A 13,554-nucleotide genomic window follows, 5' to 3' on the forward strand; every position below is an offset into this window, starting at 1 on the left:
ACTAATATTTGAATTAATATTAGAGGCAAGATACCGAACTACCCGTGTTCAAGGCTAACTGAACTTCTGCATGTCCATCTGCAGGTTCTTGATCGGGGCACAAAGATAAGTGAAGCATGAACCTATGGGCTGTAAGGCATATTGCTTTAGATGTTTATTTTTTTCTCCAATTTCTTTGCATATCGTTACATGTTATAAATGTTTGTTTTGGACAGGTTTGCAGTGTGTAATAGTTTGCTATGGCCGTATATGTGGATCATCGAATAGAAGCTCCTGACTCAGTTGCCTCCCCCTCTCACATATCGTGGCACCCGCTTCACCCGCTCCTGGCAGTCGCTTCCATCAGCACAGCATCCGGGGGCTGCGTGGATGTCTATCTGGAACAGGTATAAGCAGTCACTAACTTTGGATGTGCTGTCATTTGGCTGCTTTGAAACTTTGCTTTTGTTTTACATACATTTGTACCCTTACTTGTGCTCCTTCAATCCTCCGCTCTCAATTTTAATTACTATTCATGTCTCATGCAATTTAGGACAAGTCAGAGTCATCAGTTACAGGCATTTCATAACAAGTTCTTCATTGATTATATTTATCTTTCCACTGAAATTTATTTTTTATGGTTCTTGGGTCTTTTTTTTTCCTGCTGGCAACCAATTTGCCTTTAAAACTTAAGACACTTGATCCTTGTGATAGGGGAATTCGGGTTTAAAAGTAAAATGGACGCCTTCTTTTTTAGAAACACTAAGTAAATAAAATGTATTTTGGGGAGATGTTTCCTAATGCAGTTGCTGCCTGCAGACAGGCCTTTTAACACTGGAGTATTCTGTATCCTCAGTGAAGCTGCTGTATTGTTCTTCAAAGAGTTGTCTTCTAGCTTCAAATCTAGCAGAAGCCTTCTTGTCCTTCCTACAGGAAGAGAATGCAGGACTGAGAGAGCTGCTCATAAATGTTTGAGGGAGAAATAGCCTGGAAGGGCAGAGTGAAGCAACCGCTTTTAATATCACCATGTTTTCATTAGCAGTTTTCAAGTGGATGTGCTGCCTATCGTAGTGCCTTTTTATGCAGGTAGAAGAGGCATAAACGAAATTTGTGTAGCCATCTCTTAGGTTTTGCAGGATGCTCTGTTATGTGTCTGTATTCTATAAGACAGAAAAACACATGGTTGGTTGGGGAGCAAGTGTGAAGGCGTAGCTGCACCGCGGCGCCAAGCTCCCGTTGTACCAACCCTGCGCTCATCTGTTTGCAGGGAGAACACGTGGCTGAGGCGCATGTGGAGAGAAGCTTTCGGGTCACGGCCCTCTCCTGGCAGCCCTCCCGGCTGGTTTTGGCAGCAGGCTGGGAGACTGGCGAGGTTGTGGTACTCAACAAACAGGACAGGGAGCAGCACGTTGTCCCTCCCACGCACAGTGCTGAAATTACAGTCCTGAACTGGAGTACAAATGGTACCCGTCTTGTGTCTGGTGATAGGGTAAGTGGTGAAATACCCAAAGTGGTTTTGGTGCGGGGTACAACATTGCAAACCCCGCTGACAGAAGAGGTTTGTGGAATGGACTACTAGTGGGCTACTAGTTTTGGGAGAAAAGTTCAATTTTATTGTTTTAGATACAAATTAATGGATGGAATAACAGAGGCACAGAAAGTTTTATTTTTTTAATTGTTCCTGTCTATAAAGGATTATTTTGGCAGACTCAAGAATCAAGCCAAAATGCCTGGACTCAAAGTTCCATAAGAGAGCTGCGCAGTGTATTATCCATTGCATGTGCATAGTTGCCATCACTTAAATACTTAAAAACATGTTAATCTCTCTTGTGTTAGTGTAGGTTGTATTATTTTCATTAATGCTTTAAAAATAAGCAGCAGCTATTTTGTTGAAAATACATTGTGAAAAAAACATTTTGAAATGTGTTCATCTCTATTTCTTAATGAGCTGGTTGCCATTTGATAGTGAAATGAGAAATTAGCTATTGAGTATTTAGTATTCAGTATTGTGGAGTATTTTGGTTTTGTCCTTGAGTCAGCAAATAAAAAATCTGTTTTTGTTATCATCTGCTTGATACAAACATAAGCTTGTCCAAGTATTTCGGTTCTTTGCTTTCAGAATCTTTGTCTACAAGAGTCAAAGGAAAAGCTGATGGAAATGTTAGAAGAGCAACCAATAAGACATGAACTTTTTGTACTTTCATGTGTTCTCCAGAGACAGTGTGACCCATTGGTGGCCTCTTGGGAGTTGGGTAGTGCAGTTTCCCAGATGCAGACTTTAAGCTGAAAGAGACAGCATTACACTTGGTCAAGAATTTTGTATGGTATAAATATTATCATCTTACTGCTGAAAAGAATTTAGAACTTTGATTCCTGGCACTTAGGAGGAAGGAACTAAATGTTTCCTCGGAAGGTCTCAGCTGCATCCTCTGTGGGTTCGAGTTAGAACTGTGAGGTGTAAGCAGGTACTATATCCTGCTGTTACTGGTCTTTCATTTCTATAGTAGTCCATTAAAAACAGCAAAGAGAAATAGAGAAAACTGTAATACATTCTTAATTGTAATTTGTCTCAATGAAACAAAATGAGATTAAACTTTAGACAGCAAATTGACTTTTTTCATGCAGTGCTTACACAGGAGGCCTCCAGATGCAATTTGGTTCCTTGTCATTAGCATAATGACACTAATAAATAGTAAGTCTTAAAATTCCAGCTGTGAAGCTGTAGTGTAAGTCAGTTGGCCCTGTTACTGTGTGTGTCTTGCTGCACTGTCTTTTCACTTCTCTGCAGTCAGCAGGGCTTTGAAATTCATCCTTGGCCTGAGCTGGCGCAGCAAAATGCCCCTTAGCCTCAGAACCTGTGCCAGGCTCTGATATTTGCCCCGTGGCTGCTCTTTCACTTGTGTGTCTGCTTGTGTTTTGGCTCCAGGCCAGGGTGTACATCCCTAGTTGGTGTACAAAACTGGCAGCAAAATGGCAGTTTAAGAATATAACGTTTCATAATATTACAGTTACATTCCTCAGAAAATATCAGGAAATCAATTATATCAGGAATATTATATCAGGAATAATCATACATATAATTAGGAATATCAGGAAAATACCAGGACTCAATTTTTATTGACGCCCATTGAATTAATTAGCTAACCAGACTTTCCTTTCTTCGGCTTCTACATTTTTTTCAGCTGTGATTTTTTTGATTTAATGGATTCTTATTGTGGTTTAATGTCTACTGTACGGAAGAAAGGAGAAGCTGCAGAATTTCTGAAGTCTCTTCCTAGGCAGGTGGTCGTCACTGTGGGAGCTCACACGTTAGTGTTACATGCACTTATTGAGACATGTATATCATTTCATTTACTATCCTATAGCTTAATGCTTTTTCTTTTAGCAAGATGACTACTTGCAAGAAAACAGCAAAGACAGTTATCTAAATGAATATCTGTGTATGCATCCTTGCAGAGAAAAATAAGGCTGTTTCAATTTCTCTAGAAGTATCATTTTACTAGGAATAGGTATGACCAACAAGTCTTTTTAGACAACTCGATTTTAAATATATATGTGATATAAAAGTATTCTTACTCCTTGTGTTTTGATTTTAGGCAGGAGCAATGTCATTTGTCATCTAAATAAAAGTATGACAGGTATCGCTCAGTCAATAAAATAATATTTACTGAGTTGATCCTTTTGTGTGTTCTTAGTTTGAGTTTGTATTTTTTGTGTGGAACGTGTAATGAATTAACACTTTGCTCTTTCTAGCATGGGGTCTTGGTTCTGTGGAGAATGGACCAGCGAGGTCGAGTGCAGGGTCCTCCGCTGCTGAAACACGATTATGGCAAACACATTTCTCACTGTATCTTTCGGCCACCTGCTCCTGGCGAGTAAGTATGCTGCCCCTTGGGGAGCCCTGGCGGGCCGGGTCCTTCTCTCCTTACACAGAAGGACACCCCTTTTCCCAGATAGACTTTCTTGTTGTCCCTGCTTGTTTGCAGGGACTTTGTGCAACTGGCCAAAGCAGCGGTGAGTGGTGATGAGAAGGCTTTGGATATGTTTAACTGGAGAAAAGCTGGAACAGGGCCACCTTTGAAAATGGGTCCACAGGAAGGACTGTCCTTCTTTATCACTTTGACAGATGGTAAGAACTGAAAACATGTTTCCAGTCTGCTGAAAATCTGTCTCCTTAGTGCTTCAAAACACTTAATTGCAAGGTAATCCTGTTTTCATAGATTCAACAGGATATAGTATTCATAGATATTGGAGAGTGTCTAATAAGAAAAAATGTATAAAACAATGAAAGTGCTCACATATCAGGGTGAAGCAGTGCAAAAAGAACTCTATGGATATTGCATTAGCCAGGTTCCCACCCACATTGAGAGATTAGTGGATACTCTGTCCTGTTGATGCAAGTGAGGCCTGTTTTCTTTTGGAAGTGCAATAGCTATTTGTGAAAGGAGACAGTAGTCCTTGTTCTGGCATTTCTGACAAGTGAAACATCTTCGAGCTCTGAAGAAACACAGACTTTAAAAGAGCTGTGACTAGTTACTGCTTAACATGTGCCTCTCTCCAGATGGAGAAGCACATTCTAACACCCAAAAGTAAATGGAGTAGAAATTGCCCTATTTTATACAGATTGAAAATAATATATGTGTTTTCTGTAGCCTTCTTCCAAAAATTTTTTCTTTCTCTGGCATGTGCCTCCTCGCTAGTTTTTCTGGTGTTGCCTTTTGTCTCCTAACCTGTTAGCTGGCAAGTGTGACCAGCCTACTGAGCGTGGTTCTGGAGGTAATTTAACTGTGCAGTCCTCTCAAACCAAGTATTAGCAGCTCTTAAAATCCATTTAAGTTATGCTCGTTCCACAACACAATTATAGCATAATTCAGTGTTTCCATTAGCAAGAATGACACCCGTAGCTAACACCAATACAGCTTTACATTAATTGCTGAAACGAAATGTCCATCAAGGAGTCTTTGCTTAGCTGTGTGTTACAGTGATTTTTGAGAACAGTTTTCTGGTGATGTCCAGCACCATCTAGGGACAGACACGTTGTCCTGCAAGAGTCCTCACATTTTCTTTCAACTGCTTTGTGTATGACAGGGTCTGTGCATTATGTGAATGAGAAAGGGAAGACAAGTGATATGTTGTCCATAGACAGTCCTGTCCAAAAGCTTCTGTTCATGGAGAAAAGAGATGTTTTAGTGATAATAACAGAGAACCTGCTGTTGTCCTTGCATACAATTACTCCCGAGGGAGAGGCAGAAGAGCTCATGAGGGTAAGAGTCAGACTGCAAGGTAACGTAGAAATATTTTGTCTTTATAACTATGTGTTAGTGTCTTTTTGTCACTTTTTTTTGCTCACGAAGGAATTGACTCCTATTTTTCCATCTCAGATAATACCTTTGGTAAGCAAATATGAGATCATTTAAACATGGAATAAAAAAGTATATTCCTGAACTTGGAAAGATGCTTTTCATCTTGCCTTCCTAATTTTTTTTTAGCTGTTTTCCTTTTGATGCTATATTAATCTTTTTAATCTTCATTTATCCAGTCTTAGTGAATTAGAGAATAATTGAAACTTGATACTCTTCAAATTTCTGTATAATTTCACTATAGCCAAATCTTTATCAAAGTGGATATGGATAAGTGGCTGATAATATACTCAGATTTGTACTCAGTTCGGAGCTGCCTTCTCTTTCAGGTTAGTGGCAGCCTTACCCTACCTGTCTTGGTGACATTGTCTTTGCAAGTGTGAAAGGAGGTTTTCTTTTCACTTTATCGAAGTGTTCTTCAGAGCTGCAAGGGCTAGAAACATTTTAAAAATAGTAACCCACAAATAGTTATGTCGTGACACTGAAAATGGCTGTAAAGGGAGAAACAGCAAACAAACTTCACCCTGGACCATAGTAGCGTTAGCCCAGTGTGTAAAAACAAACAAAAACAAAACAAAAATCCCACTGTGCTGTTGGAGAACATGACTTTGAAAAAAACAACTATCTTTTTCTTAGATTTTCTTCTAAAATAATAATTTTTAAAAAGGACTAGACACTTGGGTATTACGGGAGTATCTGCTTTTTATTTATCAGTACTTATTTTTGACCTGGAGTAATATTTTTAGAGTTGCTTGCTAACATTCCTTCTATTGCTTTTGTATGTGATATACCTAACTCATTTAGTGGTGGTGGTTGTCTGAGGGAAACTGTTGGTCTGTCTGAACTATCTAGCAATTCTTATATTTTAACTTTGCAGCCTCACTAGGCAATTCAGATACCTATAATCTGTCAATATGGATCAATGTTCTGATTTTTTTTTTTTTTGGTTAACAGGTGAAGTTGAGTGGCAAGATGGGCCATTCTGCAGACATCATTTTAATAGACCAGTGTCTTATTGTTACAGCAGTAGGTGAGACAGTCCTCAGGTACGAATCTTGTTTTAAAGCTGCTGCTCTTTTCCAAGAGGGATGCCAGCTGAAAGAATTATAGTCTGCAGTGGACTAAAGTTTTTCCTGAGCATGTAGTATACGTTATTTTCTCTTTCTGTTTCTCAAAATAGATTTTTAAATTCTCTTCATTTTCTTGAGGAAAAGCTCTTTTTTTCCCTTCCCTCAAGGTATTTTTACCTGCCAATGCTACCCAAACTTGTTCCTTTCTGAGTGCATTTCTTTCTGAAAATAGATCTGATTTTGTGCATTGAAAAGATAGTCACTTCCTTGCTCTTTCTACTCTTTCTCTCTGAGACTTACCACAGTCAGAGCATCAACCACAGGAGAAATGTGCTCTGCTTGTCAAGATGTCTCTCTAACACATGCAATATAAGTATTTTGCTTATTTTTATCCCTAATTCCTTAAATATGTCACTTTGTTGCCTGCAGTGTTCTGTAGGCTTTATCTTTTTCCTTTTTTTTTAAACTATGTGCAAAATCTTTTAGTTTTTTAATAGTGCTACGAGCACATGTCTTTCCCCTAACTTCTTGGTGGGAGAGACAACTCCAGAGACTGTCAGCTAACATCAGTGGCTCACTTCTTTAAGCCTTTCTCTCTTGTTATCACACTGAATCCTCTGATTGTTTTTTTGAGAAGGTGACAAAGACCAATTATTGACAAGGAATACATTTGATTAACAATATTCACCAAAATGCATTTGGAATCCAGAGGGCTACTAGGAGTAAATCAGACAGGGATCATCCATTAAAAATGAGGAAACATAAGTAGGAAAAAAAGTTATAACTCATTATTTTTTTTAAGCACCAACAAACACTGAGTTTGTTTCTGACTTCTTCCTGCGTAGAAGAGTATCACAATACGTGTAGCAGAGTAAGGAACCAAAGGAAGAGGAAGGAGATTGTTAAGAAATTCACATTCCAGAGGAAGTTGCTGACAATTTCATTTTAAAAATTAGATGATTTGGGCATTCTGGAAGCAGCAAATTAATGCCACGTATAGCATCCTATTGACTGTGTTTAGCGAGCCACCTGGAAGGAAAAGCATTGTTAAAACTCTCTTGTTTTCTGTTCTTTAGGTTCTGGGATTTGGAGCGAGGTGAGAACTATGTGCTCGTCCCAGATGTGCAATTTGGCTTTGAGGCAGGAGAATGCGTTAACTGTGTTTCTTACTGCAGTGCTAAAGGTGAGAATCTGCAGTCTCTGGTTCCTAAACCTTGTCAAAGTATCGATCTTTAGTGCCCCGTAGCCATTTTAAGTATTTATCTAGCTGCTGGAAATGTTTTGGTTGAGTTGTAGTTCAGATCAGTTATGTCCCTTTTGATGAGGCAGTGAGAGAATTCAACACTTGCACATGTTGATTCGTGGTGTGGAGTGACCTTGGAGATCATTCAAAGAGCACAAACTGGATTCCCTTTGGCACTGAAGAGGAGGACGTGCTCCAGGAGTGCACCTAGCACTCCACCCAGCAAGGGCCTTTCAGCCTACAAGGCCACACTAGAGCTAATCCAAAGCAGAGCTCTCCAGATGTGCCCTGGGTCCTTAACACAGCCTGTTCCTCTCTACATCACTCCTGGGTGCTGGCCTAGACATGGCCAGGGGCTGCTAGAATTGATTTCAATATTGACTTATACTCCAGATGGAACTATTGAAAAATAAACGGTGGGTATGAAATCATTGACATGATTAACTGAGAACGTCACCTGGTAGCTTAGAAAATGGCTCTCGCTCCATGAAACTTCTCCCGTTGTCTTCCCAGAAGAGTTCAGGCTTGTGGGCGAGACAAAGAAGGGAAAACTCCTAGAAGACTTCTCGAGACCTCAAAACCAGTATTTGGCTGCTTGCTCCTTTGTTTAATGTTGGTTTGTTTTTCCTGTTGAAGTGAGGTCTCTAAAAGGTTTGTGACTGGCAGGGCTTCTGGCAGCTGGCACCAGCAAAGGGCGCGTCGCGATGTGGAAGAGAGCGACAGTGCCCGGCCGGACCGCCGCGACGCTGGACGGCAGGGACGGCTGGAAGCTCCAGGCACCTACAGAGCTTGACGGAAATATCACTCAGATACAGGTAAGATGGGAAGGACTTTTGCATTTTAGGAAGACTTCACAATGAATGTGATTTTTTTTCTCTCTTTTTTTTTTTTTTCAAAATCAGAAAGTAAGCAATGCCTCGTTTACTAGATAGATATGTTTTTTATACATGACATTTCAGACTCTGCATGGGCGATAATAGGTTTTCTGTTATAAATTAACAGATCCAATATTTCAAAACATTTCTACTGCTTTTTTACATTATTTTTAATACTGAAAGTTATAACAATTCGTTGTATTTTGAGATTTATTATTTTTTAATCCATTCTTCATTAAGCTGCAGGATTCATCGTTTGTTGTTTAAATTATTTTCAATGATTATTTTAGACTTACGCATAAACATTGTCTTTCCATATTTATTTGTTAACATTTTGCTATGACAAAAGAAATGAGTGTACAGTAATAAATTTTAAGTGCGTACATTAACAAAAAAAACCCTTTTTGACCACCCACCATACTCTTAAAAGATAAACAAAGCTCTTTCTGCTAAATTCTCCTGGGATTTTCATTTTGTTATTCACTAATCTAAAATTGTGTGTGTTTTTTAGATTTTCTCTTAGAACTTACATTGATCTGGTGCTTTGCTGAATATGTGAGAACAGTGAAAATCTAACTTCTCTGGTGCCTTACAAGACAAAGTATTTCTACATTTGCCTCTATTTGGGTTTCGCTTTAGCATGAATAACGGCATTTGCCTGCTCTAGCTAGGAACGTAGTAAGGGAGTCCTACTTGTAAATTCAAATGTAAGACTGGGAAACACTCTTGAAGTCAGCAACCAAAATCCGTTAAGATGCTCCCATGACAAAAGGCTGAGGATATAGGAAGCAGTGTGTGCCATTAGCGTGTCATACGTCTGCAAAGAAGCTGGTGGGGAGGAAGAGTTACAGATGTTTGTGTCAGCTTCACCATTCGGTTATTTTCCAGCTAACAGGATACGGAGTGCCGTCCAGAAATAGCACCTTGTTCCCGCTGTTTGTCAGAATAAACAAGACCACTGCCAAGCTAGCACCAGCAATCACTGCATTTGTGTCTCATTTTATAAAGATAACTTTAATTATGCATGCTCTGATTTGTTTGTTTGATTTGTAGTGTTAATCTTTATAGTCAAAAATGTTCTGTAAATGATTTTCACATGGGATCTTTAGGTAATTTCTGTGCTTCCATGGGAATCTAGGGACAGCTGCCCGCTGTTGTGAAATCAGAGTGGCAGTATCTTCATTGGGCTCCTTGCCAAGCTGATCTTTTTTTTTTTTTTTTTTTTTTTTCAACCTGGCATAGGGGCTTCTGAGGAGAAGTGGTTGGGATTTGCGCTCTAGCTTGCGTCCTGGGCAGTGGAGTAGTACTCTAGCAGCTGTTAGTTACAAGTAATTGATGTTTTAAAAAACAAACAGTGAACCATGCAAATTATTTCTCAAGAGATACCATTGAATAAAATATTTCCAAATACAGTGATCAGTAATCTGCTAGAGAGTTTGAACTACATTGTTGATCAAAAGGACTCCCAAAGTTGCAGAAAAGATTAAGGTAAATGAATAAGAAATGGTGTGTGCAGCTTGCTTTTACAAATTAAAGTGTTGTTAATGCTTTGGCTTATGTGATTTTTTTCTCACAGTATTAGACATAAGGTGGTAGAATAACATTTTAGGAAAGAAAAATATTTCCAGTCTGTAGCAGTTTAGCCATTTGGCTGTGGTTTTATTTGGACAGTAGGACTTTGTGCCATATATATATATGTATAAATATGCAGTTCGTCTGCCCTAAGCCTGCTTCTTTGCTTTGGGACATAGCTATGAAAGCTTAAGGTCTTAGAGGAAACTGCTGCTTTTTCTTTTTCTGTCTCCTTGCATGGTTTGCAGTGGGGCTCTAGGAGAAACCTTCTGGCCGTGAACAACATCAGCTCGGTGGTGATCCTCAGCGAGCAGGCCATGTCCTCTCATTTTAACCAGCAAGTGGCTGTGGTTCAGGTGTCTCCCAACCTGTTTAATGTGACCTTCTTCAGCACAGGAGCCACGCAGAGTCTTCGTGTCGATATGAACGTGAATGGAGTCTACACTACTAAGGTAACTTCCCAGCCCAGCTGTGGGTGGTCCTGTATATACATACACAAATATGCCCCCCCCCCCCCCAAAAAAAAAAAAAAAAAAAAAAGAGTAACTTGTGCTTTTTTGATTGCTTTAGGATGTTGTAGTATTCTGGAATGGGAAGCAAGTTTCTGTCTTTGAGTGCTCGGGTGTTACCTTAAGAAATGCAGGTAAGACTTCAGAGCGGTGAGTGGACTATGAAGAGTGTTAAAATGTTAACTTAAATGTTTACTTCAATCATGTTAGGTAAGAGAGTATGCTAATAATATTTTTCACTTTGCACCTATGAATAGTAGTTAGATTTAATATTGCCATTTCGCAGAAGAGAAAGACTGAGGTATAAAAATGTTAGTAGTTAAACAAGTCATCTAAAAAACCAGAGCTCAGATACTGTCTCCTAGGTCTGTGCTTTATTCACTAAATGTACTAGAATAGAATTAAACAGGTTGACTTCAGGAAGTGCATTCGTAGGCATAAAATTAAAATATATATCCATGTAACTTCTGTTCAGCTTCAGCCCAATGCTGGAGGTGGCCAAAAAATGTCTGCCTCATTCATAAAGTTTCTAAGGCACCAAGTTGTGCGATGTGCCTTGACAAAACCGAGCTCTTCCACACAGCCTAAGTGTCAAGTCTAGACTTAAAAAGTGTTCTCAGATCTTGAATATTGTGTTCTTACATAAATATGTTGTATGGAGAAGTCTCCACCGTTTCAAGTAAATCACAACAGTTGCTTCCTTTTTGCATGTTTTTATTGTAATGGTGCTTTTATTGTGACTGTTCCAGGCTCTTTCCTTTGCGACTCTCCAGTTTTGTGTGCACATGAAGAAAATCTGTACACGGTTGAGCCCAATCGGGTCCAGGTCCGCACCTGGCAGGTAAGAGCTCATGAAGCTTTTGGAGCAGAGGAGTAATCCCCCTCAGGGTGTCCTAGCTCTGGCAGGATTCTCACTGTGGACCTAGCTGAGCAGACATAGGCAAAAGGAGCATGTTCTTCTAGGTGACAGCCATAATGGTTGTTTGAGAGTGTGGTTACCTAAAAACAGGGGCCCAAAGCTGAAACTGGCCGATATGCTTTACTGTTTGCAAAGTTTAGGTGTGTTGCACTTGTAACTTTCAAGTTACATGGAGGTAAATCTACTGACTCTACCTTTGTCACAAAATCAGCTGATGATTTCAGCTGAAAAGTCTTTGTCACTTTCTGTTCTTTAAAATGTCTGTCATACTTAAACATTGCTATAATCTAACTTGTAAATATTTATAATAGAAAATAGAGTCCTGTAAGGACCAAACTTTATAAGATGATCAAAATGCACACATACTGAATGTATATCTTATTAACAGGAATATGAATATACACAGTATTTTTATAAGGTAATGATAACACCACGTAGAAGTTCTGTTACAAGTGAACCAGACCTGCCAGATCTTTTGTTTAAACATTGCAACCTTAGTTAATCCATGAGAAGTAAAGAGAAATCTGTGTAGAGTTCTGTGATAGCTAATTTTATTTAAGAAATATTTTTTTCAGAAATATTTTATTTAAGGAATGATTTTATGTATTTATTTTCCCGGTAGTGCATTAATAGAGCTGTAGGGCCTCTTATTTATACGTCCATTTTACCCAGAAGAAGTTGTATTATTACTGAGCCCATCTTTGCAGAAGGGTACTTCTAAACTTAACATTTTTGGAGGCTGTAAATTGAGGAATAGGACCTGAAGTGCAGATTGCATTTGTGGAAACCCAGTGTGAGGTGGTTTGTGAGTTTGGGTGTCTAGTTTCTCTCATTTTGCTGATAATGATTTGGCTAACAAGTCCAGCAGTTAGTTATCTTACTGACAAAATAAATTCGTCTTCCTTAGAGCCTGAATGCACAGAGTTAATGTTCTGCCTGTCCCCTCAGGGCACAGTCAAACAGCTGCTGGTGTTCTCCGAAGCTGAGGGCAATCCCTGCCTCCTGGATGTCTGTGGCAATTTCCTCGCTGTGGGAACTGACTCTGCTCACTTCAAAATCTTTGATCTCTCTCGCAGGTATTAATCAGGCTTCAGAAAACCTTTGAGGGCTTTTTATTTATTTATTTATTTTTGTAGTCAGGAGGGAACTTCTAGTTGTTTTGTTCTGATGAAAAGTGATAGCTTCTTTGAATCTCAAAACAGTACATGCACCGTGTGCAAGTTGATGGCCTTTTTCTAAAGCAAGGGAAGAGCCACTGTACTACTAGACAAACCGTGGAAAAAGCACTGTAATAGCAATAATTAAAAATACATATTTTGTGGGAGATGTTTATGTGTATTTGAGAGTAAGTGGAAAAGTTTAGGAAGATCAAGGCCAGGATGTCACATGTTCTGGCTGATAACCAAAACAAGAAGAATAGTGTCCACTACTCCTAACATCACTCTCTCCAGGTTTGTGGATTTATGACAAGATGTGAGATCCAACTCATTTTTTCATTTGTTTCACCTCTTCTGAGATTAAGGCCTTGTTTAACCTAAGTTATAAGTTTGGAATGTTCAAATTATATTGTGTGCTTCCATGCTGACAAGCAGCTTTAGCATGAAAAAAGATAAAATCCTGACACGACTTTCAGGAATGTATCTACTGGGGACCAATGCACATTTTAAAATTTGGAAGAAAAGAGTAAAATAGTTTGTCCTTTATGTACTCTCCTGTTTTATGCACTGCCATGAGTAGCTACCCTAGCTCTACCCCCTGGCATGGTCACTAGCTGTGGTGAGATTGCCTAAATATAACACAGGGCACAATTTGAATGTGGTGGATTGGGCGGTTTGTAGCTAACATAAAGATCACACTCGATGCAACATTTAACAGTGAAAGAAATGAGCTTAGTTCCTGCTTGCTAGGTTAACGTTTCCATGGCCGGTTATGAAAATCCTCCCTCCCAAATGATGACTATAATGTCATATGTCAACACTAAATCCATATTACGGATTTAAAATACTGTCATTTTTGTCTGTCACCTT

General features: G+C 39.2%; 1 protein-coding gene across 2 annotated transcripts in view; it reads left to right on the forward strand.

The window, feature by feature from the left end:
- The first annotated feature begins 239 nt into the window (after positions 1-239).
- Positions 240-13,554, forward strand: part of IFT140 (intraflagellar transport 140) — a 58,777-nt gene continuing 45,462 nt past the window's right edge. The window contains exons 1-12 of one of the 2 annotated variants that reach the window (XM_088523014.1): positions 240-386; positions 1,247-1,468; positions 3,733-3,854; positions 3,966-4,108; positions 5,068-5,243; positions 6,294-6,385; positions 7,486-7,592; positions 8,319-8,467; positions 10,348-10,551; positions 10,670-10,742; positions 11,358-11,449; positions 12,476-12,603. In XM_088523014.1, the coding sequence (XP_088379140.1) occupies positions 240-386; positions 1,247-1,468; positions 3,733-3,854; positions 3,966-4,108; positions 5,068-5,243; positions 6,294-6,385; positions 7,486-7,592; positions 8,319-8,467; positions 10,348-10,551; positions 10,670-10,742; positions 11,358-11,449; positions 12,476-12,603 (1,655 nt within the window). Of the gene's footprint in view, positions 387-1,246; positions 1,469-3,732; positions 3,855-3,965; positions 4,109-5,067; positions 5,244-6,293; positions 6,386-7,485; positions 7,593-8,318; positions 8,468-10,347; positions 10,552-10,669; positions 10,743-11,357; positions 11,450-12,475; positions 12,604-13,554 lie in introns of those variants that run through there. The other variant, XM_088523015.1, reaches the window with a different exon arrangement.

Source organism: Tinamus guttatus, unplaced genomic scaffold, assembly GCF_059628265.1.
Source record: "Tinamus guttatus ecotype Peru unplaced genomic scaffold, ASM5962826v1 Tinamus_guttatus_pri_ptg000172l, whole genome shotgun sequence".
NCBI classification, from domain to species: Eukaryota; Metazoa; Chordata; class Aves; order Tinamiformes; family Tinamidae; genus Tinamus; species Tinamus guttatus.